General features: G+C 44.8%; 1 protein-coding gene across 1 annotated transcript; it reads left to right on the top strand.

The window, feature by feature from the left end:
• Window positions 1-3,526: 3,526 nt before the first annotated feature.
• On the top strand, window positions 3,527-6,811 carry LOC114437637 (protein Tob1-like). Its single transcript, XM_028408448.1, has 2 exons — window positions 3,527-3,760; window positions 4,726-6,811. The coding sequence occupies exon 2, from the start codon at window positions 4,897-4,899 to the stop codon at window positions 5,905-5,907; it is 1,011 nt and encodes a 336-aa protein (XP_028264249.1). The 5' UTR covers window positions 3,527-3,760; window positions 4,726-4,896; the 3' UTR covers window positions 5,908-6,811.
• The last annotated feature ends 19,698 nt before the right edge of the window (window positions 6,812-26,509 follow it).

Here is a 26,509-nt window from a genome sequence, read left to right as displayed (position 1 = left end):
TTGGTGCATCGATAAGGAACCCAGAATGTGTTGGTCGCTGTTATACACACAGATTTATGCTAGAGGTCAGCGAATAATAAAAAACGTAATGAAGATAAGTGAATCTGCCTTCAGAGAGGTGCAGAATTAAATGAAGAGCTGGTAGAATTTTATTTCTTTTTAAATTATGCTTGTTTATCTTCTAAGGAAAAACACATGCAGCAATAAAAAACAGGATTCTCTATAAGCTGCTATTGAAGTTTTTCCTCCTGAACTGGAGACACAAAGGAAGCCTACATGTGAGGCATGAAGTCATCTTCCTGAGCCCTGTTTAGGCTTTGAAGTCGGGATCTAATAAATCAATCCGAGCTCCGTGTTAAGTCAAATAACCAAAAGAAATGAATGCAGACCGTGACAGCTTTCATTATACAGTGTGTTCACATGAGCAATGCCTTTGTGCCAGTTCCATTAATTCAGTGTGCCGAAACCCACTTTCCTTCATAACAAATATCGTCTGTGGAGCTTCTTTTTTTTTTTTTTTTTAATTTTTTGTGACACATGATTTCAGTGTCCAGCATTAGATTTGATTTCATCCCAGGTTATTGAACGTGCACTGTGTTACACATGTCATTATTACAATCCACTGACCACATGTGGGAATTGAACTGAGCTCGTGTGCAAAGCTACAAAGCCAGAGAATGGGATTTCACAGCTTTGTGAAGAGAGAGGGGTGAAAAATGTCTATGTGGACTGACTTCACTGAAAAATTTGCATGAGTCATGTTAAAACATCCCACTTCATTAGCTGTGTTTACCTCCAGCTCCCAGCCAGCCGGGCCAGGCAGCCAGACTCACAACAACAGGAGGAAACTTTCACCGTGCACCAGATCCATACTTCCACTGGAGAATAACAAATAAGTCATTGTTAAACACGGCGAGGCTCTCCACCGATCCACTGCCAAAACTAACACGTACTTACCGAGTTTACACAGCGGGAGAATGAGCAGAGTGATTGTGGGCCTGCACGGAATAAAACATGTCTGTACATTCGGCCACATTTCATCTGCTTTGAAGAGTTTGCTGCCCTGCTCTGGTGGCCTTGGTGTGTTTCCAAGGCCCCCACAGTGTGTTTAGTTTGTGCTTGGGTCATCCATCACACATGCTCCTCGTTGGTGGGGGGGAGGAGGGGAGAGACTCATCTCTCACCCCTGCTGAGACTCAATCTGGAGGCTGGAAGGACTCTGTATTGTGCCTGCAGCATCCAGCAGCCCTCCGGCTATGATCTGACAGCATTTTATGGCACTTTGTTTATGGCAGAGGGATGCACCTCTGAGCCCTTCTCACTAATGTCTAATACCCCGTTCACACTGGGGGAAAAAATGTGGCTTAAGCAGGATTCGGCCGCATCCTGATCAATCCAGATGTGTTTTTTTCTGAGTGTGAACACCTCGAATCCGGCTGTATCCAGTTTGATTTCAATTTGGCTAGATCCACCCACGAGAGGTGGATCTAGCCGGATTGGCTCAAATGTGGCTCAGGTGTGAACGCAAATGAGGCGAGTGAATCCGGCTAGCGACATGCTACTTCCGGTTCATGGGGCGCGACACGGGACAAAAAAACGCATGAAGCATGCCCACACGCGGTCCTACCGCGGCGTGAACGGACTCTGTATATTACGAGGCGCCACCTAGTGGTTTGGAGGACCGCAAACATGCTGGATGAAGCCGGATTGAGTGCGGACACAGGTGTGTGCTAGCCAGATTTGAAAATAGGTCTGAACGCATCCAGCTTAAAGGCTGTCTGGACTTAATCTTACTCTAGCTGGAATGACTTTCTCCAGTGTGAACGGGGCCTAATACCCTGTTCACACTGGGGAAAAAAATTTGACTTAAGCAGGATTCGGCCGCATCTTGATCAATCCAGATGTGTGAACACCTCGAATCCGGCTGTATCCAGTTTGATTTCAATCAATTCAATTGGCTCAAATGTGGCTCAGGTGTGAACACACATGTGGCGAGCGAATCCGGCTAGCGACATGCTACTTCCGGCTAGCGACATGCTACTTCCGGCTAGCGATGTGCTACTTCCGGTTCACGGGGTGCGACACAGGACAAAAAAAACACACGACACATGTGCACACGCGGTCCTACCGCAGCGTGAACGGACTCTGTATATCACGAGGCGCCACCTAGTGGTTTGGAGGACAGCAAACACGCTGGATGAAGCCGGATTGAGTGCGGACAAAGTGTGTGCTAGCCAGATTTGAAAACAGGTCTGAACGCATCCAGCTTAAAGGCTGTCTGGACTCAATCTGGGGCCTAAAACCACTTGGATTTTTTGCTCTTTCTCTCATATACGTGCAAAGAAGTGCACCTTTTTTTGATCATTTCTGCTGTTATGATTCTGGAGAGTGAACATGACTCGGACAGCAGACTATCTAAATGAATTATGATTGACTCAGATCGATCATACACGCTTCAGAAATTATATCGACTCTCCTGCTGCTCCCTCCAGAGACCCTGCATGAAGCTGGCAGCTGGCCTATAAATCAGCTTTCAGATTTACCATTTACAGACACAGCACACAGTACTGAGTGCGTCAAGAGAGTTTTGTGTCTCCTCTCCTCCTCCTTTCCTGACCTCCGTCACAGCTTTATAACTCATGTGGCATTGTGTTTATTGTGCAAACACACACACATGCACAGAGAGCTGGAGCCCCTTGTTAGGTAAGAACAGAACCGTGGCGTCAAAACAACCTGGGTCTGACAGGGTCTGAGCTAAAAGCTGCTGAAAAGGCACAGCCAGGATCATTTTCTCACTTCTAATGAACAAGTGAGAGCAGAATGTAAACACACAGATTGATGGAGAAGGCTGCTCACACACACACACACACACACACACACACACACACACACACAGCTACAGCTGGCTCAGGCAACAGCAAAATGTCATTGGTGAGAAGTACAACCAGTGACAGGTGTGTCCCTCCGCCAACCACTGCTGCCCTGACTGTTTTAACCCTGTAGTGGGAAGACCTAAGATCCAAGCGTGGGTTTTATATCTATCTCTGGCTGGCAGCAGTGGTTGTTACACGCTATTAAGCATGATAATATATAATATAATATAATAGAAGCGCTTGTTCAGCGCTACATTTAATGCACAGCCTGGTGAGCACAGAGGACATTTTTTTTCCACATAAAACAGACGTGTCAGTCTTTTGTCCCTGAAAAATGCTGATGAGGGATTTTTTATCAATCGCTTTTCAGGTAATTTATTTCATCAAACTGCTTTTTAAGGGATGTTCTCGCGAAAAAACTGCTCCATAAAAGTAGTCCACAGCACATGAAAGGCAAAGCACTACCGTAAATAGAACCCTGCGGATGATTGAGCACAGAGTCGTCCAATCAGAGCTGCCGTTTGGGCGGTTGTTGGTGACGAAGCAGCCTTCTGGCCAATAGAAACGCGTTACTGGGTGTTGACCTCTGCGAGCCGCATCACCACCTCCTCCGTGTCCGTGGCGGAGGACTACTATAAAAATAAATCAGCCCAAGTTTTAAAGGGCAGAGTTGTAAAAACTCCCAGGCTGTGGGGAGTTAGCTTGGCATCCTGTGACTCGGAATTCAACTAAAACCCCACAGGAGCACAAAGTCGCCTGGAGCACTACGCAGAGAGACACAACGTTGACTTTTATACCACCTTTAGAAAACTACACTGGTTTTTGAGCGTTACGTTTCCCGGAGCGGACTGTGGCTTCTGCAAGTAGGACCCGCTGTGAATTTCCATGTAAGTAGATGTATTATAAATGAATCCTTCGACACAACATTACGTTATTTTTTCCTTTTTACGTCCCCTTAAGTCTCATACCGTGTCGATGTCGTCAAACTACAGACTTATTGTCGAATCCCCCCCCCCCCCCCCCCCCGACTGTAGCCACCTAGCTAATTTAAATGCTACGTAGCTTCCTATCGATCACGGTGGTTGTCAGATTAGCTTAAAGCGACGTTTCTTTTCGGCGTTAGCCGTCTTACAATTCGTCCGCTGTTTAGTCACGGGTGTCAGCAGTGAGGTAAGGCTGATAACCAGCTGGTCGAGCTAAACATTAACCGTGTCTGGCGTCCACATAGCTTAGCTTGCTACGTATCTGTTCACACCCTTCGTTAAGTTGGCAAGCTAACGCTAGCTGCTCGGCAATGTCAGAACCCGACGGAGAAGAGAAAGCTGCTAGTTCCTGTATTTATTGCGAGTGTTGTCATTTAATTAAGCGAGTGCCTGTTGAGAGAGAGAGGTGGGAGAGAGGGAGGTTTATGGCCGTGCTCGGGCTTTGAATGATGATTATGTAACAGCAGTTCTCCGTCGCAAGCTTCTTTGTATGCTGTAGCACGGAAAGCACTAGAATAAAAATATCTCCCACGTCCACGGGTGTTTATTTTTTTGTTTTGTCCAGACATGTCCGTGTGGCGATGAAGCAATCGAAAAAAAAAAAAAATCCTCTGATTATTGACACCTGCTGTTGGGACCCACCGCCCTCCGCAGAGGTCAACCATCTGAGGATCTGTCACAGCAGCGCGCTGGGGGAACACGCACTGCTGACACCGTCTCTGAGTCAGTGGCCTGTGTGTATTTATAGCTGTTGATATTGTACAGCTGAGGTGCAGCACTGCTGTGCAGGGAGGGATTGATTAGATGGATGTGATTCCTCCTCAGGTTCCTAATTCTGCCCCCTTTCTCCTCCTTCCCCCCCCCCCCAGGATCTCGAACCCAACCGTGCTGCAGGAAGGATATTCGTTTTGGCACCAAGCGCTCAGAGGTTTGTCATTACGCTGATCACTGCTGCCTTGGAGGTTTTTGCAACGCTCAGAAGAAAAAAAAAAAAGCAACTCTGTGACGGTTAGAGAATCACCCTCGCCACTGAAGCAGCTATGCAGCTTGAAATTCAAGTAGCACTCAACTTTATTATTTCCTATTTATACAACAAACTCCCTCGACGACGTGTGAATATCTTTGGCGAAGAGCTCGAGAGGCAGCTGAAGAAAAAATATGAAGGCCACTGGTATCCGGATAAGCCATACAAAGGTTCAGGGTTCAGGTGCATCCATGTAGGGGAGAAGGTGGACCCCGTGGTGGAGCAGGCAGCCAAAGAGAGCGGGCTGGACATCGAAGACGTCCGGAATAATCTCCCTCAGGACCTTAGTGTGTGGATTGACCCATTTGAGGTTTCCTACCAGATCGGGGAGAAGGGACCGGTCAAGGTGCTATATGTGGATGATAACAATGAGAACGGGTCAGAGCTGGACAAAGAGATCAAGAACAGCTTTAATCCTGAGGCCCAGGTCTTCATGCCAATCAGCGACCCCGTCGGGGCTTCCTCGGAGTCCAGCTCCCCCTCCCCTCCCTTCGGGCAGTCCGCTGCCGTGAGCCCATCCTTCATGCCACGCTCCACCCAGCCCTTAACCTTCACCACTGCCACCTTCGCCGCAACCAAATTCGGCTCCACTAAAATGAAGAGCAGCGGCCGTGGCAACAATGGCAACAGCAGCACTAGCAGCAAGGTTGCCCGCACCTCCCCTACCAATAACCTGGGTCTGAATGTCAACACCCTACTGAAGCAGAAAGCCATCTCCACCTCCATGCACTCACTGTACGGGCTGGGCCTGGGTCAGCAGCAGCAGCAGCAGCAGCAGAAGGCCTCTGCTCTTTCTCCCAATGCCAAGGAGTTTGTGTTCCCCAGCCTCCAGGGCCAGTCCAGCCCTGGCGCTGTGTTCCCTGGCGAGAGCTCCCTGGGGCTGGGCCCACTGCAGTACAACAATGCCTTTGACATGTTTGCAGCCTACGGAAGCCTCAACGACAAGTCCCTTATGGATGGCCTCAACTTCAGCCTGAGCAACATGCAGTATTCTAACCAGCAATTCCAGCCTGTCATGGCTAACTAAACTCATCATCATCATCCAGATGTTATTTATGAATGATGGTGGCTCAAAGAGAAGGAAAAACAAAAACGCACACGTAGAAACTGGACTTTTAAGGATATAGTGTCTAGTCAGTGAAGCGCATGTGCCCAAGGGTGATTTTACCGGCGCCCCCTTGAGTTTGTTTCTACTAAAAGCTTGTTGTACAAACACATCCAAGCTTGGTTACTTCAACTCAACATGCATCATTGTTTTTCTTTTTCCTTTTTGCCAACCAAGCACAAAATTTTTTACCATGTTGAGAAAATATTCAAAAAAAAAACAAAAAAACACAAGCTTCAAGTTTTGGCCTCTTACAGTATTTTACAGGTGGTAAGACAAGGCTGATTTTTATGAATTGGCACTACTAAGTGGGGTTACTTGGTCTTTTTCTAATTGTATAATTTAATTTAGTACAGAGTTTGTAAGATATCAGAGTATATATTGTTTCTATGACATGGTGTTGCATTTATATCTTTTTACTACTCCAGTGATCTGTGATGGCTGCAGCAGCTTTTCCTTATTTTTTTTTTCTCTCCTTTTTTTTTTTTTTAAAGATAATTGTTAAAGAAATCCATCTTTAAAAAAAACAAAAAATACATCGAATATTCTAAAGATTGTGTACAGAGTATTCCTTAGTGGTGGAATTCAAGTGTAGGAATATTTGCTTTTTCTGAAAGATGAATTGTATTTTCTGTTAAGAGGTTAAAAAAGATTTTGCTATACTATGGACAAAAATGTAATCGTATGAATATTAATTTTGTACCTACATTGTGCAATACTTGATAAAAAATACGGTATAACAAAGTATTTTGAGTCAGTGTCTTACATGTCAAGAGGGACTGAAATAGTTTATATTGTTAAGTTTGTATTAAATGCTTAAAAATTATATGCTTGTCTTTATTTTTTTTAATTTCATATTTGCACCCTGGTCTTTTTAATAAAAATAAACTACAGTTGAACATGATCTGTGGGCAGCGGACTTATTTATTACTCTTTTTTTAATATTTAACCAGCGGCGTGCTGGCTCTGCCTGAGGGTAGAGAGCGGTTCTGATAACGGTGACGGTCACATGCTGGAAGTTGCCAGTTTGTGTCATGAGGTTGCAAAAGTTGCGTGACGACACACCGCCAGGAGTTGGTGTGTTGTGCACTTTGGAGCCAGCCATGAAAGCAGAGGTTGACGTCTACGCTGCATACACACAACCTGTCTTTGTTGAAGCATTCACCAACGTTTAAGTGAAATGTGACTCGGCAGGAGTCGAAGGTGTGTCTTAATGAGTCCTCCTCCCTTCTCATGCACACACACACACCTGTCAGTGAGGCAGCTAACAACAAAAAAAACCTTCCCGAAGCTGCTCGTGCAGAGAAAACGCTGTGAAAGTGCCCTTTATTTATAGCAGTGTTACACAATGATTTCCACTCTGCAGGCCCGGGGGTTGCTTTATGCAATCAAATGCAATAGTATTCCATTGAGAAACACACAAGAACACAGACGCACAACATTATTAGTCATTATTAGTGTTTAGCTGAAGCTAGTCTTAGCTTTTAATACAGTTTGGTGGTTCAACCTAAGGGTCGGTGCCTCTGAAGGGGTCATGAGATGGAGGGTTTGAGATTATTAGATACCATTTCCACAGTTAAATCATTGATTTATTTACCACCTGATTTTGACTCCAGTGTTGCATTTTGTGTGTTCCTGTGTGCAGAGTTAGTCTGTGTCAGAGGTATTAATGTCTCTGCAGCCCGAATGAAAAACCAAATATACACACTCGGTTCCACATGACCACCTCAGCTCTCTGGGATAAACAGGCCCACAGATGGTCTGGTGTCACACCAGCTGGGAGACTCCCAGGGTGTGGGGTGTAGCCTTGCTGTGACTCCATCTTGTCTGTTCCACAGCGTGCTCTCCTCCTCCTTTTTCAGAGAGAGATGCATTCCTGACGTGAGCTTCACTTGTTATCATACTGTATCTCACACACACACACACAGACACACACACACCCAGTGTGTGCTCAACATGTAGCACTCGTGTTTGTTTTGAAGGGTGTTTCTCAGCTACGGGGAGCGCTCTGTTTGGAGGTAATAGGAATTTCATGCTTCTCAAGGAAGTAAACAAAGGCTGAAATAACTCCACTGTGAAAATACAGAGCTGGACTTAAAGGAGCAGTCCGCCACATTATTACAAAAGTTTTTGAATTTGACATCACTTTTAATGGATGTGTGCTAAATTGTGAAGCTAACAGACAGCAGGTGCTTTTTACATAGACACATTTTATTCATCAACTTCTGACCTTTTTATAGTTTCGAGTTTTTAACATTTAAGTGAGCGTAGCTTAGCATAAGACTGAAATCACAATCCTACTGATCTGATATTCAACATTAAAAACAGATAATTATGCTTGTTCAAGAGGTGATGAAGGTCACGCTAGAGCCTGTTAGCTTAGCAAAATGACAGGAAAATATTTTTATTTAGACAATAACTTAGCTCATAGAAGGATTTTGGAGTGCTTAGCTGACTCAGAATAACTGATTTAGCTAGAGTAATATAAGAATAAATAAAATAAAGCAGCAGTGTGAATGTGTCATTGTTCAGACACTTTAAGCTTCAGTCAGAAGAGCCACATGGCTGCTGTGCTGTAAACACAGTGTTTACAAGACAAAGTGCAAAGCCAGAGTGAGTCATCCTGAAGTGTGGATGATCCGTTTGAACTGTAGTTTAACACAGTGGTGTGCAGCACAAGGCTTCCAGCACGGACAGATGGGTCCGAGCATTCGAGCACAGCGCTGCGGGGAATGGAAAGCGGAGCTGGGAGCCTGTTTTGGCTCCTAGTTGATACCAGATGCGGATTTTAGATCAGTAGGCCAGAGATGAATCATGAAGAATATTCCACTTTTTCCATCCTGTCACAGATCGTCAGAAGGTGCCGTTTGGGGTTTGACCTTGCTGATGGTTCTATACTGAGCCCGTGATCGGAGCTGTTGCCGTCATTTAGGAGGCAAAGACGGCACCTGTTCCTGGTTACCGGGTGTTTGGCATGTGTGAGTGTGAGTGGTGACATTTCAGAGGCCGTGCAGAGCGGGAAGCACATCTGCAATTCAAGGAAGCTCCGCATTCACTTGACTTGAAAGAATGAAAAGAGAAGATAAAGAGGATATAACAGAAGCTGCATCCAGCCGCTGTTATTCGCTGATAAACCCCGGAGCTGAGACTTTAATGAATACGGCCTGGGCTGCGTTTGGCTGGGACTGAGCCTCAGTCAGTCTCTGCTTTCAAGTGCTGCCAACTCATTTTGGTGGGGATCATCCATTGCACCCAAGCCAGACAAATCATTCAACCTAAAAGCAGCACATCTCAGCAATATGGAGTCATAATCCACGTTTCATTGTGGCTCTATGAGCCTGAGAAGAAGGTGCGTTGTTGCTGCGCCGCTCCGCCGTCTCTATTTGTTTTGGTTTGAAGGCGCAGCTGAAGGTTACAGTACTGAAAGGGTGTTGCACACTTCAGTAGGTTTAAAAATAGACCTCGCAGGGTTTCTGCGTCATCGTAGGAGAATCCTCGACACTCATACCCCCCCCCCCTTCCTCCTCCTCCTCCTCCCACCAGCCAACCATGCCTGACTTCACAGCAGGGGGCCCCGCTTTATGCAAATACAACATGGAAGAATTCTTTCCGCTCGCACCGGCATCATCATAACCTGCTCTGACGTCAGAGGAATGAATTCCCTTCTTGACAGACCTGGGTGGGTCTGGTTAGTTATGTAGGTATGAAGTGAGGCTGGACTGACAGGAAGATAAGCACGAAAAAAAAAAAGAGACAAAGATGTTTTTCAAAGCTGCATTAATAGCAAGCCATGTAGCCATGACAACACATTTCCTTCACCTTTTCATGCTGATAATGGCTCGCTGAAGCAGAAAGGAGTGCAGGCGCGGTGGAATTAGTTCCTGTGTAATTCACTGAGGGAAACGTGTAGGTAGAATCTTGTTATGGTAGGTTGAGAAAACACTCCACAGTCCCTCAGGTGCTGCCTCACCGTACAGATAATCAGTGGGAAAATAGCAGCGTCAGGCGTTTTCCGCAGTGGTGGTTTGCATACTGGAGAGATAATGGGGGCAAAATGTGCCCGCTGAGGTCAGAGCTGTCAGAGAGAGTTTTATCCTCCGTTCTGATGCCAGAAAATCAAAGAAAAGCACAAAAAGATCGTCCATTTAGTCTCAGAATGATCTCATTTAAACAGAAATAACTTCCATTGTTGTCGTCAGATTGTTGTTATAACATGTTGAGGCACGTTGAGGCATGTCTGAACATGCACTACAGCAGTGATAAGTTTATTTAATGTATCAAAAAGGAACAGAGTAGTTGCTGTTTCCTCTTTTTGTGGCATTTCTATTACTTAATAGAGCCTGATTAACAGTTAGCTTTTCTCTTCTGATCACTCCTGTACGCTCAGACGTTCCAGTCTTCACCTCTGCTGTCTCTACACACCATGGACAGCACAGAAAGCAGACCTATGCCCTGGGAAACATTCGGTTCCGTGTCCTGTCTACTAACATGGAGGAGACGGGGGTTTTACGATCTGTCCTGCAGCCAGCCACCAGAGGGCGATCCAGATGTTTGACCTCTGTGGAGCTGTCACGTCGTCCATATTTATAGACAGTCTGTGCTAGACATTGTTAGCAACTGTAGCTAAAGAATTCAAATGTTCCCTCGCGAGTGTCTGTAGAAGAAAAAATCCGATTAAAAACAGACTTTTAATCTGGGCAGCTCCCAGCTTTCATCGGGACTATTTCCTCTGCAGCAGGTAGCTCCAGGTATAACAGAAGTACCTGTTGTTGGCACATGGTTTGAAGGATAGCAGAGTGCCGCTGAATGTTTTTAAATGCTGTGAGCACCAGCAGCAGAATTCCATTCACACCAATTATAACGTGTGACAGCAAACATCTACCAGCCGAGGTGGCTGTACTGCAGATGAGTGAGAGGTGTATCTGTTACGCTTCCTGTGGTCACGTTTACTCCACCGAAGCTTCGCTTAGTAGTGCGTGTTTGAAGCGTAGAGGAAGGTGATGGAGACGGTGCTCGGTGTAATGCATCACTCAAACCCCATCCTTCTCTCCAGAGCCTGGGAAGTTTCTCCTGTATTTGATGTTCCCCGTCTGTGTAATTTAATCTCAGTGATTCCCTGCAGCTCTCTCCAACTATAAACCTCTGCTCTAATAATAGGAAGCCCAGGCACAGTCTCCTCTCTAATCTCTGTCTCTGTGTGTAACTGCTCTTGCTTCTGCACCGTAGAGATAAGGCTGCATTTGTTTTGGCCGCTCGGAGAAAACAGGCTAACTTTCAAGCCCAAATTACAGCGGTGATACAGAATCAGGATGGAGGGCTGGCTGATTTCTCTCTTTTTTCCAAGGACCCGACCCTTTAAACACTTCACGTCTGTGGTGCTTTCCAGACGTTCTATTGTTTGTTTCCCTATCAGCAAGATGATAAAGTGCTAAGTGCTGCATTAAGACACGAGGGAGGAATTCAGCTGATTAGGAAGGGGCTCTGCTGGCCTTCACAGCTCTGTCATGTGTTTCTGCAGCCGGCTGCTTTGGCCTATTTGGGAAAAATCAAAACACGTCTTTCCAAACGAGGTTTCCTCCTGCTCTACTTTTGTGGTTGACACAGAAATGAGAGCATTACAAGAGGAAAAAACGCACAAAATCTGGATGGCTGCTGTTGCTGCTCCTTCCTCTCATGTCTGTGCAGATAAACAAACAGCTCGTCCTGAGCTTTAGGCCAGAATTTAATGAAACCACATTTTCTATTTATTACTCCATTGTTGTTCTTCTCTGAGAAGCAGCTTTGGATTTAACTCAGATTTGGGTGGTATCTTATCGCTTAGGAAAAAAATCAAAAGGCGCAAAAATTAGGAACAATGAATAAACAGTGACGGTTATGGAGGATTTAGCTCTCCAACACACAGTTTTAAATTACATTCAGTGGGCTGTGTGTCTGAGCACCCTCAGCCAACAATGCCCAATGAATAGCATGTTTAAAAAAAAGTTTTTTTTTAAAAAAAAGAAATGAAGAATCTAATGAATATTCCAGAATTCCCTCCCAGCTGTGTAACTTAGGTCTTGCCTTGTTTAAACAGATAGTAACAGTAAGTGTTTGTGAGCTAGCATCTGTATCCTGCTGCCTTACTCCAGTCAAATATTTGTAGTTGAAGTTGAACTTTTCAAAGCACCGTCTGTAGAAAGAAGATAAAGTATTGTGTCGTCTTAAAGGTCGGGTAGGAGATTTCATTCTGATGCACTTTTTGTTAAATTAGTGTAACTTCTCTTTACAATCCGAGAGCAACCGATTAGTTCGGCAGTTTCGCATTAAAACGAAGAATATGAATCATCTGTGGAAGCTATAAAACACTAAAAACATCAGCCAATCCTCCGGGTGGACCCTGCGCGGAGTATTGGCTGGTTGTCACTCTCTTCCTGCTCTGCGTGCACCAGAGAGGTACGTGCATGATGGCCGAAGTCACAGACCGCAGCTCGTCTTCAGGTGATGCGCGTCCATGTGATTGGAGGCGTGGCTTCGGGGTGAGCTCCGAGAGAAAGGGGCGTGTGTTTACTTTAAAATCTGGCTGACTCTCACTGAGTTTTAAAATCTCCAACCCTACCTTTAATAATAAAGAAAAAAGGACCAAGTATCCCGCCATGGGGAACTCCAAATGTAATTCTAAGTGGCTTTCTATGTAGTAAAACAGGAATCCTTGTTGCCGTGTGTTACTATGTGTGACACTGAGGCTGCACTGACTATACAGACAGGGAACCACCCCAACATGAGTCACTGCTGGATAATTCCTCTGATAGACAGTCAGTAAGAAACACCAAGCATCGGTGCATCTGCTGCTCCCCCCCTCATGATTTGAACAGCTGACATGAAAGCAGTCCGCCTCTGAAAATAATCCTGTTTGCTGTTGGAGCAGAGCAGGTGAGGCCGTTTGAGTTCTGATTGCAGACGCTGTGAATCATAAATGTGCGGACTCGCTCTCTGTTCGTCCGTGCTGAGGCTCCGCCATCATGTTTCATTTATGGCCCGTGTCAAAATAGATGCGTCGCAGACGGCTCCGGCTTCTGTCATACGTCTCTCGGAGCAGAGAGAGAGGGTGGGGAGGGAGCGGCGCTGCACTTTAAGCAGCCTTCTCCCCACAGTTTAAATATTTCACCAGGGGAGAGAGAGCGAGGGAGTAAATGGCATTCTGATGCGCTACACCATATTCAGCGAAAGGTCAAGGTGGAATGGAAAGATTCACATCTGTGCTGTTTTTAGGGCTCTTCAGGAGCAAGTGCTGCTGGGAAATCTGCCGGCTGGAGTAACATCAGCTTCAGATCATTGCCGTGTGGGTCGATAACGGCTTTCATTCCTCTGCTCCGGCTCGGAGCCTCTCTAATATCGACCTGTTTGATTCCTTCTCAGACTCTGGGCCCTGTCGATGTACAAAAATCTGCTCAATGAGCTTTTTAACTTCGCAATAAAATTTCATACACTTCATCATAACTGTCGCAATCAATCAGCCGACGCAGAAGGAGTTTCGGTGTGTCTGTTTCATATGAGATGAAGTACAGAAACTCACACTCAGAGGAATGTCTTCTCCACCTCATCCTTTGTCGGCTCCACAATGGTCTGATCTCTGAGTGGACAGGTTTTACTTACCGCCTGCTTCACACTCTGCATTCTTCAGATTCCTTCAGGGCAACTGTTTGACAAAAAATGACACACATTCAAGTTTAGCACTCGCCTCACATCCCTTGTGGTTTGGATTGGAACCTTTTCTGCCAGAAACCGATATTACACAGAAGGGCTATAGTATGTGTGTGTAGAGTGCACCCTGACAGACACACTGAGTCCAGAAACGCTTCCGTTTTTAGGGTCTTGGAACTCCAGAACGTCCTCCACAAAAAAATCTCACTGAGCTCCTCCTCCACCTTCAGGAAGAGACGGTGGTCATCCACATTCTTCTCTGAATGGAGGAGCTTTTTCTTCTGCTTAAAGACTGTGAGGTCCACCAGCAGCACCTTCTCTGCATCCCAGAGTTCAGTAGTTTGATTGAGACAGGCAGGAAGGACTTCCTGTGTCTCTCAGTGGTGCATCGTGGGAGTCGGAGTCTGTTGCTGAACGAGCTCCTGTAGCTGGTCAGCACAGTGTGGAGCGGGTGAGAGAGGGACAGTCCAGTATGGTCTTTATTTTGGACCACGTCCTCCTCTGACACACCTCTGTCACAGAGTCCAGGTCCTCTCCCACAACATGGCCGCCTTCCTGATGGTTCTGTTGAGTCTGTTGATGTCCCTCACCCTCAGACTGACAACAGCATACATGATGGCACTGGCCACCACAGACTCAGAGAACATCCTCAGCATCGTCCTGCTAGATGTTGAAGGACCTCAGCTGCCTCAGAAAGTAGAGGCGACTCTGGCCCTTCCTGTAAACAGTGTCCACGTTTTTCCTCCAGTCCAGTTTGTGGTCCAAGTACATTCCCAGGTAAAGTGAAATCCTAAATCTGATTGGTAGCCATGTAACATGAATGTAAGACTTACAGATTGCACTGTGAGCAAGGCCTGGACCATGGCTACAGGGTGATGTTGAGATTGTTCCTTGGGTCCATTAGACCCAAAAAAATCCATGATCCAGCTGACACCTTAGCAACTAGCTGTGGATGATGTGAATGCAGGTCGGTCTTATCTGATGATAGCAACGGTGTCCCCTGGCTTACTTTATAAGATCATATTGGCGACACTGGTTCTTAGACAGTGCTCCTGTGCGATTCTCGAGCATCAGGATTCTTCTTCTGTCCCTTCCGGGCCTACATGCTGTGATGTGCTGTGATTAGAGTGCAGCTGGTGGCTCTTTAACAGGCACTGCAAACACGCGTAGCGCTTGTTTACTTGCGGCCCTGTGCTCTGAACATATGCATGCTATCCATCCACAACAAGCCAGAGTGATACTTTGAAATTGCATAACCACTTTAACTCAACTTTCATGCGGCAGCAGAATTTCAAAATAGCTCGCATTAGACATGCAGCCGAGCCGAGCGCAGAGAAGCGCTGTAAAATTCACTTGTTCAAAGCCTGTGAGTGTGTGTTTTTGTGTGAGTCTTTGTGTGTGTGTGTGTGTTAGAGCCAAACAGTTTCTTGGTATTAAGATTCTCATTACAGGATCAGCTCTTTCATCCTTGGGTTCAAAGCGCCACCCTAGCCCATGGCAGTGGGCAGAGATGTTCTACCATTTGATGGAGGGAATGAAGGAGGAAGAGGAGGAGGAGAGGGAGGAGGAGAGGAAGAGGAGAGCAGCAGATCAGAGGGATGCTGTGGAAGTGACCATAGAAAGGTGGCCACACCAGGTGAGGACCAGGATTATGTAAGCAGCAGCTGCATTCATTGCATATGCTCCCTCATAAATTGCTCAGCTGTAAAGAACAGAGTCGTGTACCAGACGCCAACTGAGAGCCATTTGAAATACAACGCAGCACGACTCCATTATTCACCGGGCGCGCGGCGCTCTCAGGCCGCTCTCCCCCAATAGTGGGCTTTTCATCAGCTGCTTGGTGAGATCACGTTGCATATCAAGTGTTTTTATCAAATTGGTCTTATTTCCTGTCCTCCTCCTCCTCCTCCTCCTCCCCTGGCCTTTTCACAGGCACTTTTTTTTTAATAGCTCACAGTTCCTGCTATAGCAAATCAATAGAGTTACATTCTGCTGGCCTGGCTTTCAGTGAGCAGCTGCTGACATCTGTAATGGAGTGGATGGGATTTCAACCCTGCATCAACCTGAGACATAAGAGCGTGTCCAGAGCAGACGTGGCTACTGATTAGGACTGGAGCTGGGCCTCATCATCCTCTTCCTCCTCTTTGTCCGGCTCCCTTTGTGAACTGAGGGGAGGGGGGTCTGTGTCAGGAGGTGTCACCTTCCATCTTTCCATACACTGACCTTCTGAGGTGACTGGCTCAGATTGGCCCTGCATTTGTGTGTGTGTGTTGTTGTGTCTTTGTGTCAGTGTGTGTGTGTGTGTGTGTGTATTGTCCCCACTGTGTGAGCCAATGAATCATTAGCTGCTAAGATGCCTTTGAGAGAAGCAAAAGAAGAGAAGGTCAGTTCTCTCATGATTCTGTCAGCGGCAGGTTTTCAATCAAGACCACCACACACACACACGCATCCAACGTAATCAATTCATTTTTTTAAAATAATGTAATCATAAAAAATAATGATTGGTTTTGTATATTCCTTTGATTTATGTTGCATATATTTTGGCCAAAGGTCTATATGACCTTCCATATGATGAAATATATACATAGAAAGGTTGTCAATATTATCGTATGAAAAATCAATTGTTTTATTTCTGTCATGACTCCTGTGTTGGTTTTGTGTTTTATTTGAATCCTGGTTATTTTATTTTTAGGTTATATTTGCTTTGTTCCTGGTTTTGCCCTGTTTGGGTTGTTTCCTGTTTTATTTTGAAAAACAGCTAACCGGAAGTTAGCTGGCTGTCCATCAGTGACAGTAGATGATAATGCAAATCCTCCAAATTTAATTAAAAATGCTTTATATTACTTGACATTAACTCTCTCACACACAAGCACACTAATCACTGAGGGCACTGAGGGTTAAATGTTAAGTTCACATCAGTGTAAACCAGGTATTTTTGTCGAGGTTTTGTTTTCTCCGCCTGCCACCTTACCGGTCCCTCGTCTGAAACGTCGCGAGATGTTGCGGGACTTCCGGGTCTGAACTTTAAATATGGCCGCGCTACACTGTGGCTAGAGGGAGCTGCTGCAGGTAGTTGTTTGTAATCATTATAAACTTAATTTGCACATTTACTGTCTTTAATGACTGGTTTATCTTTCAATCTTTAGATGCCTCCTCTTCACCATGTGTATACATCATGTTAACTGTTGTGCAAATCGGAAACTGGTGAGTTACTCATTTGTTGTTGTGTTAGCTCGGAGCTAGCATGCTAACGCTAGCTCCGGCCTAATGATTCGTGGCTAGTCTGGACAGTGTTAGTTAGCGCGGGAGCTAGCCGCACCTGTCCACATGGCTACTTTGTACACGCCTACCTGTGGTGGTGTTTACTATGGAGCACTAATAAAGATCTTTACTATTGTATTAATTACTGAACACTTGATCAAATTTATTGTGTACTGCAATTACCAGTGAAACTGATTCATGTACATGTGGAAATTATAATTGTTGTCAACACTGATTTTGATCAATGTCGCAGAACCTGAGGCTTATGTGGGTGGGTCAAGAAAAATCTGACTTGCCTGTTGTCATTATGACACAAACACACTGGTTATGGTAAGGTCAGTGTAAAAAAAGTGAATAGCAAACATGATTTTAATGAACAGCTAAAAAAATGATAGCTCTTAAAAAGCGGTATCAGGTTAGCTACGTTAGCCTCATTCTCCTCTTTCAGGTAGCTTAGCAGTTAGGCTATGTAAACACATGTTGATTCCAGTTTAGTGCATAACAGATACAGGATAAAATGAGCAAATGTATGATTCTTAATGCTAATTTCAATGGATAACCAATGATGCTATTTTACAGTTGTCACTAACAAGCCTATATTTATTGAACAACATCAATTTTGATTTGTGTTTGTGAGTTTTTTTGTCCATATAATTGCATTTTGTTTGGTTTTAATGAATTATTTGTGCCTGCTGTAATAATTATGATGTAAAAAAAGACATAAATCAGTCAATCTATACCATCTTTTGTTGTTATGCTTTAACCCGTTTACCCTTTTGGATATTTGTTCTCACAAATTTGCACCTCTGACTACTATCTTATGTCTGATTTGCGTACAATAATAGAAAAAGACATCAAGTTATCACAGATAAAAATACTCCCACACTTATAATAACATTGGATTGTTGTAGATCGCCTCTTGGTTTCCTCATAGCAGGAGTGTTCCTGATGCTGTTTGTGCAGGTTTTGACCTGATCAACCTGCTGAGTTTCTGAGCAGGAAGTGTTTGGTTATTGCTGCGTGTTTGTTCTGGGAAGGACTTCAGGTGCATTTAAAGAGGAGGAAAAACTGAAAGCTTACAGGATGTAGTCCAACCTGACTGCAGACTGCTGTGCATCATCATTTATGATGATTAACTATTGTATTTACTTCTGAGCGTGTGTTTTTATCTGCTGGTCTCAGCAAAGTGATTGTGTTAGATATTGATGCAATGCTCTTCACGCCTTTATGGAGTGTAAAATTAACGAGCTGTCGGCTATGCGGATGAGATTAAATGTTATGTGTGTGCATGCGTAAGAGCGCGCATGATTCATTGGTGGTGGGCGTTCGGAGAGAGCTGCTGCTCTGCATGTTAAACTGATGCCACAGGCTGCGAGGGTCAGCGTGCGCCGAGCTCGGGGAGAGGACGAGCTGGATCACCGTTCATCCAACGACACGCTGGCACTCAGATCAGGAGCTGAAAGACTTTACTGAACCTCAGCTCCACCTCAGGTTCTTTCCTCAGGTTGAATCCACTGATAGTTTTCACACAAGGAGTGAGAGTGTTGGTCTAAATATATTCATACACTGAGTAAAAAAAGCATAGATTCTCTATGTTTGTGCTTAAATATGACCCAAAAGACAAAAATGATCCCATACTGCATCTCTGTGAGTTACACACGGATTAACAGTTTGTTTAAAAGCCAAATTAGAGTCAGTAGGAGTGCCTTTAGGCAAATACATTGTGGACAGATGAGACTTAACCATGAATGTGTGGTTTAAATGTTTAAAGTCTGGAGAAAACATTGCAGTTTAGCCAAAAACCTCTGTCCCCTCTGTGAAGCACGGAGGTGGTAGCATCATGGTTTTGGGCTGCCATGCTGCATCTGGGCCTGGATGGGTAGGCAGACGTATTTAAAACTATACAGGTAGTGGTCAGGAATAGGAATTGTGTAAACAGAGTTACAGAGTTTATATAAGAAGCTTGAACCACATGTTTCTGTCAGGTCCTTGTGCAGGTCAGTCAGTAACCCTTTGCTCTCCTAGAGGTAGTTCTTCACTAGAAGAGACGTTTGTTTCGGGTCGTTGTCATGTTGGAGAGAAAACCAGGACCCCAGACCCAGTCTGACTGCAGACTGCTTCAGGTTTTCTTTCAGATATTTAGATGATATTAAACCTTGTCCCCTCTGTGAAGCACGGAGGTGGTAGCATCATGGTTTTGGGCTGCCGTGCTGCATCTGGGCCTGGATGGGTAGGCAGACGTATAAAATATACACAAAGAAACGCACTTCTCACACTTACACTGTATAAACAATTCACTTGGTTTTTATTATAGCTTGTTAATTCGGAGGGTCCATCTTTCCCAGCACTGTAATTGCCGTCACATAAGCATGTAATCAGCATTAATGTTTGTAATCTGATCTCGTTGAGCTCAGCCTCATTTCTTACCGCTGCTGCTGCTGCTTCACATTAAAGGTGTTTTGGCTTTAAAATTGCAGCATGTTTAACACGACCAAGACTGAATCTTAATAAACAACGTTATAGCTTCTCCCAGCCATGTTCCAGTCCGATTATTATGCATTAATAAGAACTGTATTAATAATTTATCTGTTGTTTATGAATCCTAAATATGTGATTAAATAAGGCGCTGCATCGCTGATATTTGCACCGTTTTCACCCACCTCATTAATGTTGATGAATATTTCAGATAGAGTGCCTTTACTCAGAGCTGTCACTGTATTGAATTATTGTCAGGGGTACTCTTTCTGAGGAGCACTTATCAGAATGTTGCAGTCATGAGACAGTGTGTAGCTCTATTAGCTTCTTGCGGTAAAAAAAATTACAATCTTAGTAAATATGAAAATTGCTACCCCTCTAATTTGACGACTCAAAGCGAGCGGTGCTGGGGAAAAAAAAAAACAAGGACTGCAGGCTCCCGAGCTAAAGCTGGCAGCTGCTGTTGTTTAATGCAGGAGGTATTTTGGGGTGTGGGATGAATAAAACATCAGAGCACCTTGTTTATTTCCATCCTTCAACCGTAACTCGTTCTTTACATAATTGAATTCTAGTCCGTTCGAGGCAGTGCATCTAATTAAACCTCCACCCGTTAGCCAGGGAATGATTTGTTTCCGTGCTGACTCCCAAAGTCTGATCCTCCGAGGGCTGCTTCTCACAGAGGAGAGCTCTCCTGGATCACATAAAGGGACGGTGTCAGTGTTCGAATGTGGACTGTCCCCTCTCTCTTGGTTAAAGTCTGTTTCTGCCTTTCAGTGTGTGTGAGAAGCTGCTTTTCTACCTGGCAGCCATTCAGCCTGGATGATTTACACACTGAACTCCACTGCCTCCCAATTCCTTTGTTCAGATCAGAGTACCCTCCTCCCTCCCTCCCTGCCCTCTTTACTTCCTCTACTTCTTCTTTCACACAATGTCATTTTGTTAATCTGTTAGTTGTTGCCTAATCTGTCATGTTGCTCATTATTAGTGGAGACTGCCTGTGATTGTGAGAGCTCTTTGGCCCATTGTAGGCCGACTTCTTTATGCACAGCCATGCCCTCTCCATATGGATGCTGTTGTGGCTCAGGACATTAATGGTCACATTCAACTCCGACTTCCGCTTTCTCACACGGAGCAGCCATGCATTAGCATTCCGCCCTCACATGAAGCAGAGGGTGTACAGGTAGTGGTCAGGAATAGGAATTGTGTAAACAGAGTTATAGAGTGAAACATACTAGTTTTATATAAGAAGCTTGAACCACAGGTTTCAGTCAGGTCCTTGTGCAGGTCAGTCAGTAACCCTTTGCTCTCCTGGAGGTAGTTCTTCACTCGAAGAGACGTTTGTTTCAGGTCGTTGTCATGTTGGAGAGAAAACCAGGACCCAGACCCAGTCTGACTGCAGACTGCTTCAGGTTTTCTTTCAGATATTTAGATCCACAGTTCCAGACTGACTGAATCCTCCTCACAGCATCATACTGCCACCACCATGTCTGACTGTATGAAGCATGGTCTTTGGTTTCTAGCCTCTCCTGTCTGTCTCCACATGAAGACAACATCTCTGTGAGCACAGAGCTCTAGTTTAGCTTCATCTGACCAAATGACTTCAGTCTGTGAGCTCTGTCTCCAGGTGGTCTCTAGCAGACTTCAGTCTGTGAGCACTGTCTCCAGGTGGTCTCTAGCAGACTCCAGTCTGTGAGCTCTGTCTCCAGGTGGTCTCTGGCAGACTTCAGTCTGTGTGCTCTGTCTCCAGGTGGTCTCTGGCAGACTTCAGTCTGTGTGCTCTGTCTCCAGGTGGTCTCCAGCAGACTTCAGTCTGGTTTGGAGGTGTCCTCTCTGCAGTCTGGCAGTCCATTCCTCTGCAGGACTTTAGTGACGGTCTTATCTGACTCTTCAGGTCCAGACCTGGTTAAATCATTCACAGGTGTCTCTTCAGCTGTTTTTCGGCTCTTCAGACTCATCTCTCACTGGTTTCTTTCCAGAACCTTCCACATGTTTCTCTTCCTGTCTCTGACAGTCTGGTTCTGTTTGACTCTTTTTGAGCTTCTTGATTAAAAACCTCTCACAGCAGCTCTTCAGTCTCGAAGCTCTTTGAAGAACTTGTTGATCTTCTCCTGCTTTGTAGACATTAACAATCCTTTTCCTCAACTGATTTCTTTCACTTTTGTGATCATGCTTTTAAGTGTCAAGACAAAATGTTACTTGTTATACTGTGTGTGCTGCTAGAGACCGATCCTCACTGTTAAATGCAGATCAGATGTTTACAGGGTCACTCAGTTAGAGCACAGACCACATATTATTCATGTATAACAGGGATTTGTTCTATGAATGAACAAAGAGTGTGGTTTGTGTGAAAATCTGTTACTCGGTGCGAATAAAGTGATTAAAGCTTTTTCAAAGGGAAATACTATGAATTCTAGGAAATGTTGCCCTTTTACACAGCACACACAAAAATGACATTTTCACAGGGGGCTAATAATTCTGTCTCGGTTATAAAGCTTCCAGTTAACAGATCACATTTTATATAAAGTCAGCTCTGGTCCCATTCGGTCAGCCTGAACCTCAAATGACTCACTTAATGGACTGTGTAAAAAACGTCTGCATCATATCTGCCTGCAGCTAAAAAGCATTTTGGGTATTGATCCGCAGCTTTCTGCTTTTTATTACAGTTCAAAGCCACGCTGATAACGCTTGATGCTCTGCACACAGAGCTGAAAGTCTTTCAGTTGTATGCAAAACCTTGATCTTCTTTGATACGGTTTTATCAGTGACCTTTGACCGATTAAAATCTGATCAGTTCATGCTTGAGTCCATGGGAACATTTGTGCGAAATTCCCTCAAGAAATTTCCCAGCTTGGGGTGAATGAAGTATTTCTATTCTATTCTAAAATACCGCATTGACAAGAACCGGATACATGAATGAACAAGAGGCATAAAAACATCTAATTTTCTGTCTTTTTCTGATGTATTTTTTGCAAAGAAACATTTTAAATAGTAAAATAGGAAAAGTTTAGCTTTAGGAACTGTTGCTCGCAGTCAGAGAGTTGAAGAAGAGTGCCAAGTGTCAAAGTCCAGGCACTGAAAGACAAACGGAAGCAGCTGAACTGTCAGCTGATGTTTAAAAGAATTTTATATTGCCTGGGTTTTAATTTGAAGTTTTGACAGTTCAGGTTCGTGCACTCGGAGACAGGGGAGAGAGATGTTTTTTATTTGAAGTGTAAGATCTGAAAAGCGTCAGCTGATAAACAGAAATCGCTCTGACGTGTGTTGGATGGAGGAAGGTGAAGTCTGAAAGCAGCTGAGGGTGATGAGAGAGTGAAACATGACGTCCATAAAACTGCTTTTAAATCGGTGTCTGAGTAGCATGTATACAGAAGTACTGACGGACAAAAAAAGGGCAGCATGCTGACTAGAAGATGTGTGACCTGTGCCGGAACGTTCCACAGTGTGAGTGAGGTGAACTGTTGCTGCTGCAGACACTGACCAGGCCTGTCGCTCCCAATTAGCCCCACTCAGCCTCTCACTGCCCCTAATTCAGCCCTGCTGCTGAGCTCAGCCTGCAGTGGACTACTCATACATGTGGCTTACTCACTGCAGCCTGCTGCTACTTGTGTCTGTGCTGCTGAGGAGCCAAACAAAGCTAAAAAAAAGTGAATTATCAATATTTATATATATATTATTTTGAAAACTGATGAGGTGTTCATACTGTCAATATATACCACATTAAATTAATATTATTAATTGCTGGCCCACTGCTCACCCCATTGATAAGGAAGCACAAGAACATCTGGGAACACAAAAGAACCCCAAAATATTGTCCATGAATGCAGAAGAACCCAAAAACTTTATCTAGAAACATTGAAGAACCCCAAAGACATTGTCTATAAGCAAAGAAGACCCCACACAGACAGAATAAAGAAGTATGAGAAACACAGAGAAACCTTCTCTAAGAACACACAAGAACCCCCAAACTGTGTCTATGAATGCAGGAGAAACCCAAACATGGTCTAAGAAGACAGAGGAAACTCAAAACATGCAAAAACACCCAATAAACAATATATCCTGTCAAAGAGTTAATAAATAAGAATCTTAAAGCCAGAAATGTTTCTGAATAAAAGCTCAAAAAGGAACAGTGAGAGAAATGGATATCACGCTGGGCTGGTTGTCATGGAGACGCCTCTGCAGCGGAGGGTCTAAGGTCTAACAGTCTGACCAGCAGCAGTCAAAGTTTCACTCTCTCACTCACTCACTGTGTACCATGTGAGGTGTGAATGCTTGTTTACGTTTTCCATGACCACATATTTTATGTCAGAAAAACAGAAAGTAAGCTGATCCCTTGTTTTGGAGGAAGAAGGTAAGAGGTTACAGTGTGGGTGGAATGAATGAGAGCAGCCTCTACGGCAGCAGGACATATGTGCATCATGCGTGTGTGTGTGTGTGTGTGTGTGTGTGTGTGTGTGTGTGTGTGCCAGCTGGTTTCAAGTGAACAGGACGGAAACTAGAGACGAGGAGGTCAACAGACACTGGGCCTGCTGGCTCAGGTTGATTGGGTCAGTGTTTCCACTCACACCTCACCATCCCTCTAACAGACACACACCTCCACAGGTCATTTAATCTGCAGGCCAGTGGAGCTGCCTTTCTAAGAAGTGAACAAATCAGAGGTGTTTAGCTTACGCCTTCATTTTATATCGCACGTCGACACCCGTGCAGGCTGCACACAGGGTTTGTTTACCTCTTTGTGTCCTCGTCCTGTTACGCCAGGCTTGCTGCAGGAGTTCATATAGAAACTGATACCTACACGGCTGCTGATGATTGCCGAGGATCTTTACAGGGATGCGTTGACAAGGATTATGAAAACGAGTTCCTGCTCAGCAGCCGAGGATGAGAAGGAAGTTACTTCAGCTCGGACAAAAAAAACCCAGCAGCAATAAACAAACTGACAGACACACCAAGACACACACAGATCACATCTTCTGTTCTGTAAATACAACACCACACACTGCAGACAGCTGGATATGTTCAGACCTTTTTTCAAATCCGCACTATTGCACACAAAGTCTGCGCTCAGTCTGACTCAATCCGGCGTCTTTGCTCTCCTCCAAACCGCTAGGTGTCGCATCGTAAAACTTAGACCCTGTTCAAACCGAGGTAGGACAGAGTTTCTTCCGTCCGTTCTTTTGGTTTCCATGGTGGTCCAGAACACAGCTGATTCCTGCAAAGCTTTCGTAGTTCGGCTTTTGTACGGAACCCAGATACTGTCCCCGCGAACCTTGAAGTATGACGTCGCCAGGCGGATTCGCTAGCCTCATTCGTGTTTAAACCTTAGCCAGATTTCAGTAAATCCCGATCAGTCCACCTCTGAGCAACAAACCTTTTTTTTAAAACCAGATTTGCGCTGTTCACATTGATTACACAAGTCTGAACGGGATCATAGTTCACTGGACATGACTAAAAATGAGAAACTGAGGAAAAAAAGGAAGTGGTGATGTCACAGGAGGACACACACAAGAAAACACTACCTTAATGTACTTAAGTTATTCTAACAAGAAAGGCAGCCATGACAGCTGATTTACTTCCTTGTTTGATGACATCACGTGGATCATAATATAATAATAGATGATATTATTGATGATATGATCCTAATCAGACACAAATATCATCTGACAGGAGCACTTTACATCTAATCAATTCCATCATGCAAAGAACAAAGTTCCTTATTTGGAAACACTTCTCACACAGAGACCCATGTTATCTTTGCACATGCTCAGTACGATCGTCCCAAATAAGTTAATAATCATAATCTTCTAATGCAACCATGGAAGAGAGGCTACGTTAACACTGTCTGATTCAAAAGGAAGATACAGCATGTAAGCACACTGACACACACACACACACACACACACACACACACACTTGTGGAGGCAAACAGTATCTCATTATATGTCAGTGGTGCCCTGCAGCAGGCCGAGTATTTAGACAGTTGTCCGGAGGAGTTTGCGGGAGTCGCCGTGTTCGAAAGTGAGCAAATTAGTTTGCACCCTGAAGGCTAAGTCGATCTCAGGGGGAGTGTGTGAGTGTGTGTGTGTGTGTGTCTGTTGTGGAGATGTGAGAGTTTGCTGGAGGTGGAGGACATGGTGCGTGTCCCCACCCCACCGCCACCCTGAGCCTGTGCCAGTGTCCAAAAATAAACGGGCACTTGCATTGAACCCTGTTGATGGATTCATGTGGGGGTAAAGGTCACCAATGTGTCAGCAGTCCCGTCCGTGTACGTGCGCGCTCTTCATCTTCCTCCTCTCCCTCTCTGTATCTGATGTGGCAGCTGTAGTTGCTCTTTTTTTAATTTTAGTATAGGCTTCTTGGCTGCTGGGTGATTAATTGGACGGCGGGGCTCAGGTTGTAAATAGATGTTCTATTCTAATGGTTGTTTTTCTCGGTTAGGAGACCACGCAGCTGATTATAATACCAGCTGAATATGAAGCACAGCAGGTGCAACACATGCAGCATACACACGGCTTCGTTTGACAGAGCCATGTGACTATAATCTGAACAATGAGGTGTGAGCAATGCACATTCATGTATTTTTCTGTCACCACATATGCCGTGACTGTTATGTCGATCACTGAGTCTCCACTATGCTACCGTTAACCCAACGTGATCCTGATCCAGATAGGACAGGTTACAACAACACAAGCCGCAGCAGATGCAGTCTCAGAGTCCATCAACAAGCAGCCATGTGCTCCCAGCGCAGTGACTCATGAGGGGCCATAACAACACCCACCATGAGGCTATCATGACTGACAGGAACGGCCAAAAGCATCTGCAGCCTCTTCGTGTTCAGAATAAAGAGCCAGGCCACAAGTTTCATCAGTGAAAGCTGTGAAACCGGCAAACTGATTCACCTGCTGAATGTAAAGTAGCACTCACACAGGCACGCACGCTTGTGGGTAAGCTAGTTAACATACCAAATACTGACGAGTTCCCACATGTGTATGCATGTTAATCAAAGTTATTTTTGATGCGACACACTCTGTAAACTTCCATACACACAAACAGCCACACAGCCAACACCTTAGCATTTCTTTAACCAGAACTTCCTTCGTTTCCTTTGACTTCT

The sequence above is a fragment of the Parambassis ranga genome, chromosome 6 (genome assembly GCF_900634625.1).
Source record: "Parambassis ranga chromosome 6, fParRan2.1, whole genome shotgun sequence".
NCBI classification, from domain to species: domain Eukaryota; kingdom Metazoa; phylum Chordata; class Actinopteri; family Ambassidae; genus Parambassis; species Parambassis ranga.
This window is presented reverse-complemented; position numbering and strand designations above follow the sequence as displayed.

Excerpts from the sequence above, each read along its gene's own strand:
- LOC114437637 (XM_028408448.1), top strand. The coding sequence starts at position 4,897 with ATGCAGCTTGAAATTCAAGTAGCACTCAACTTTATTATTTCCTATTTA.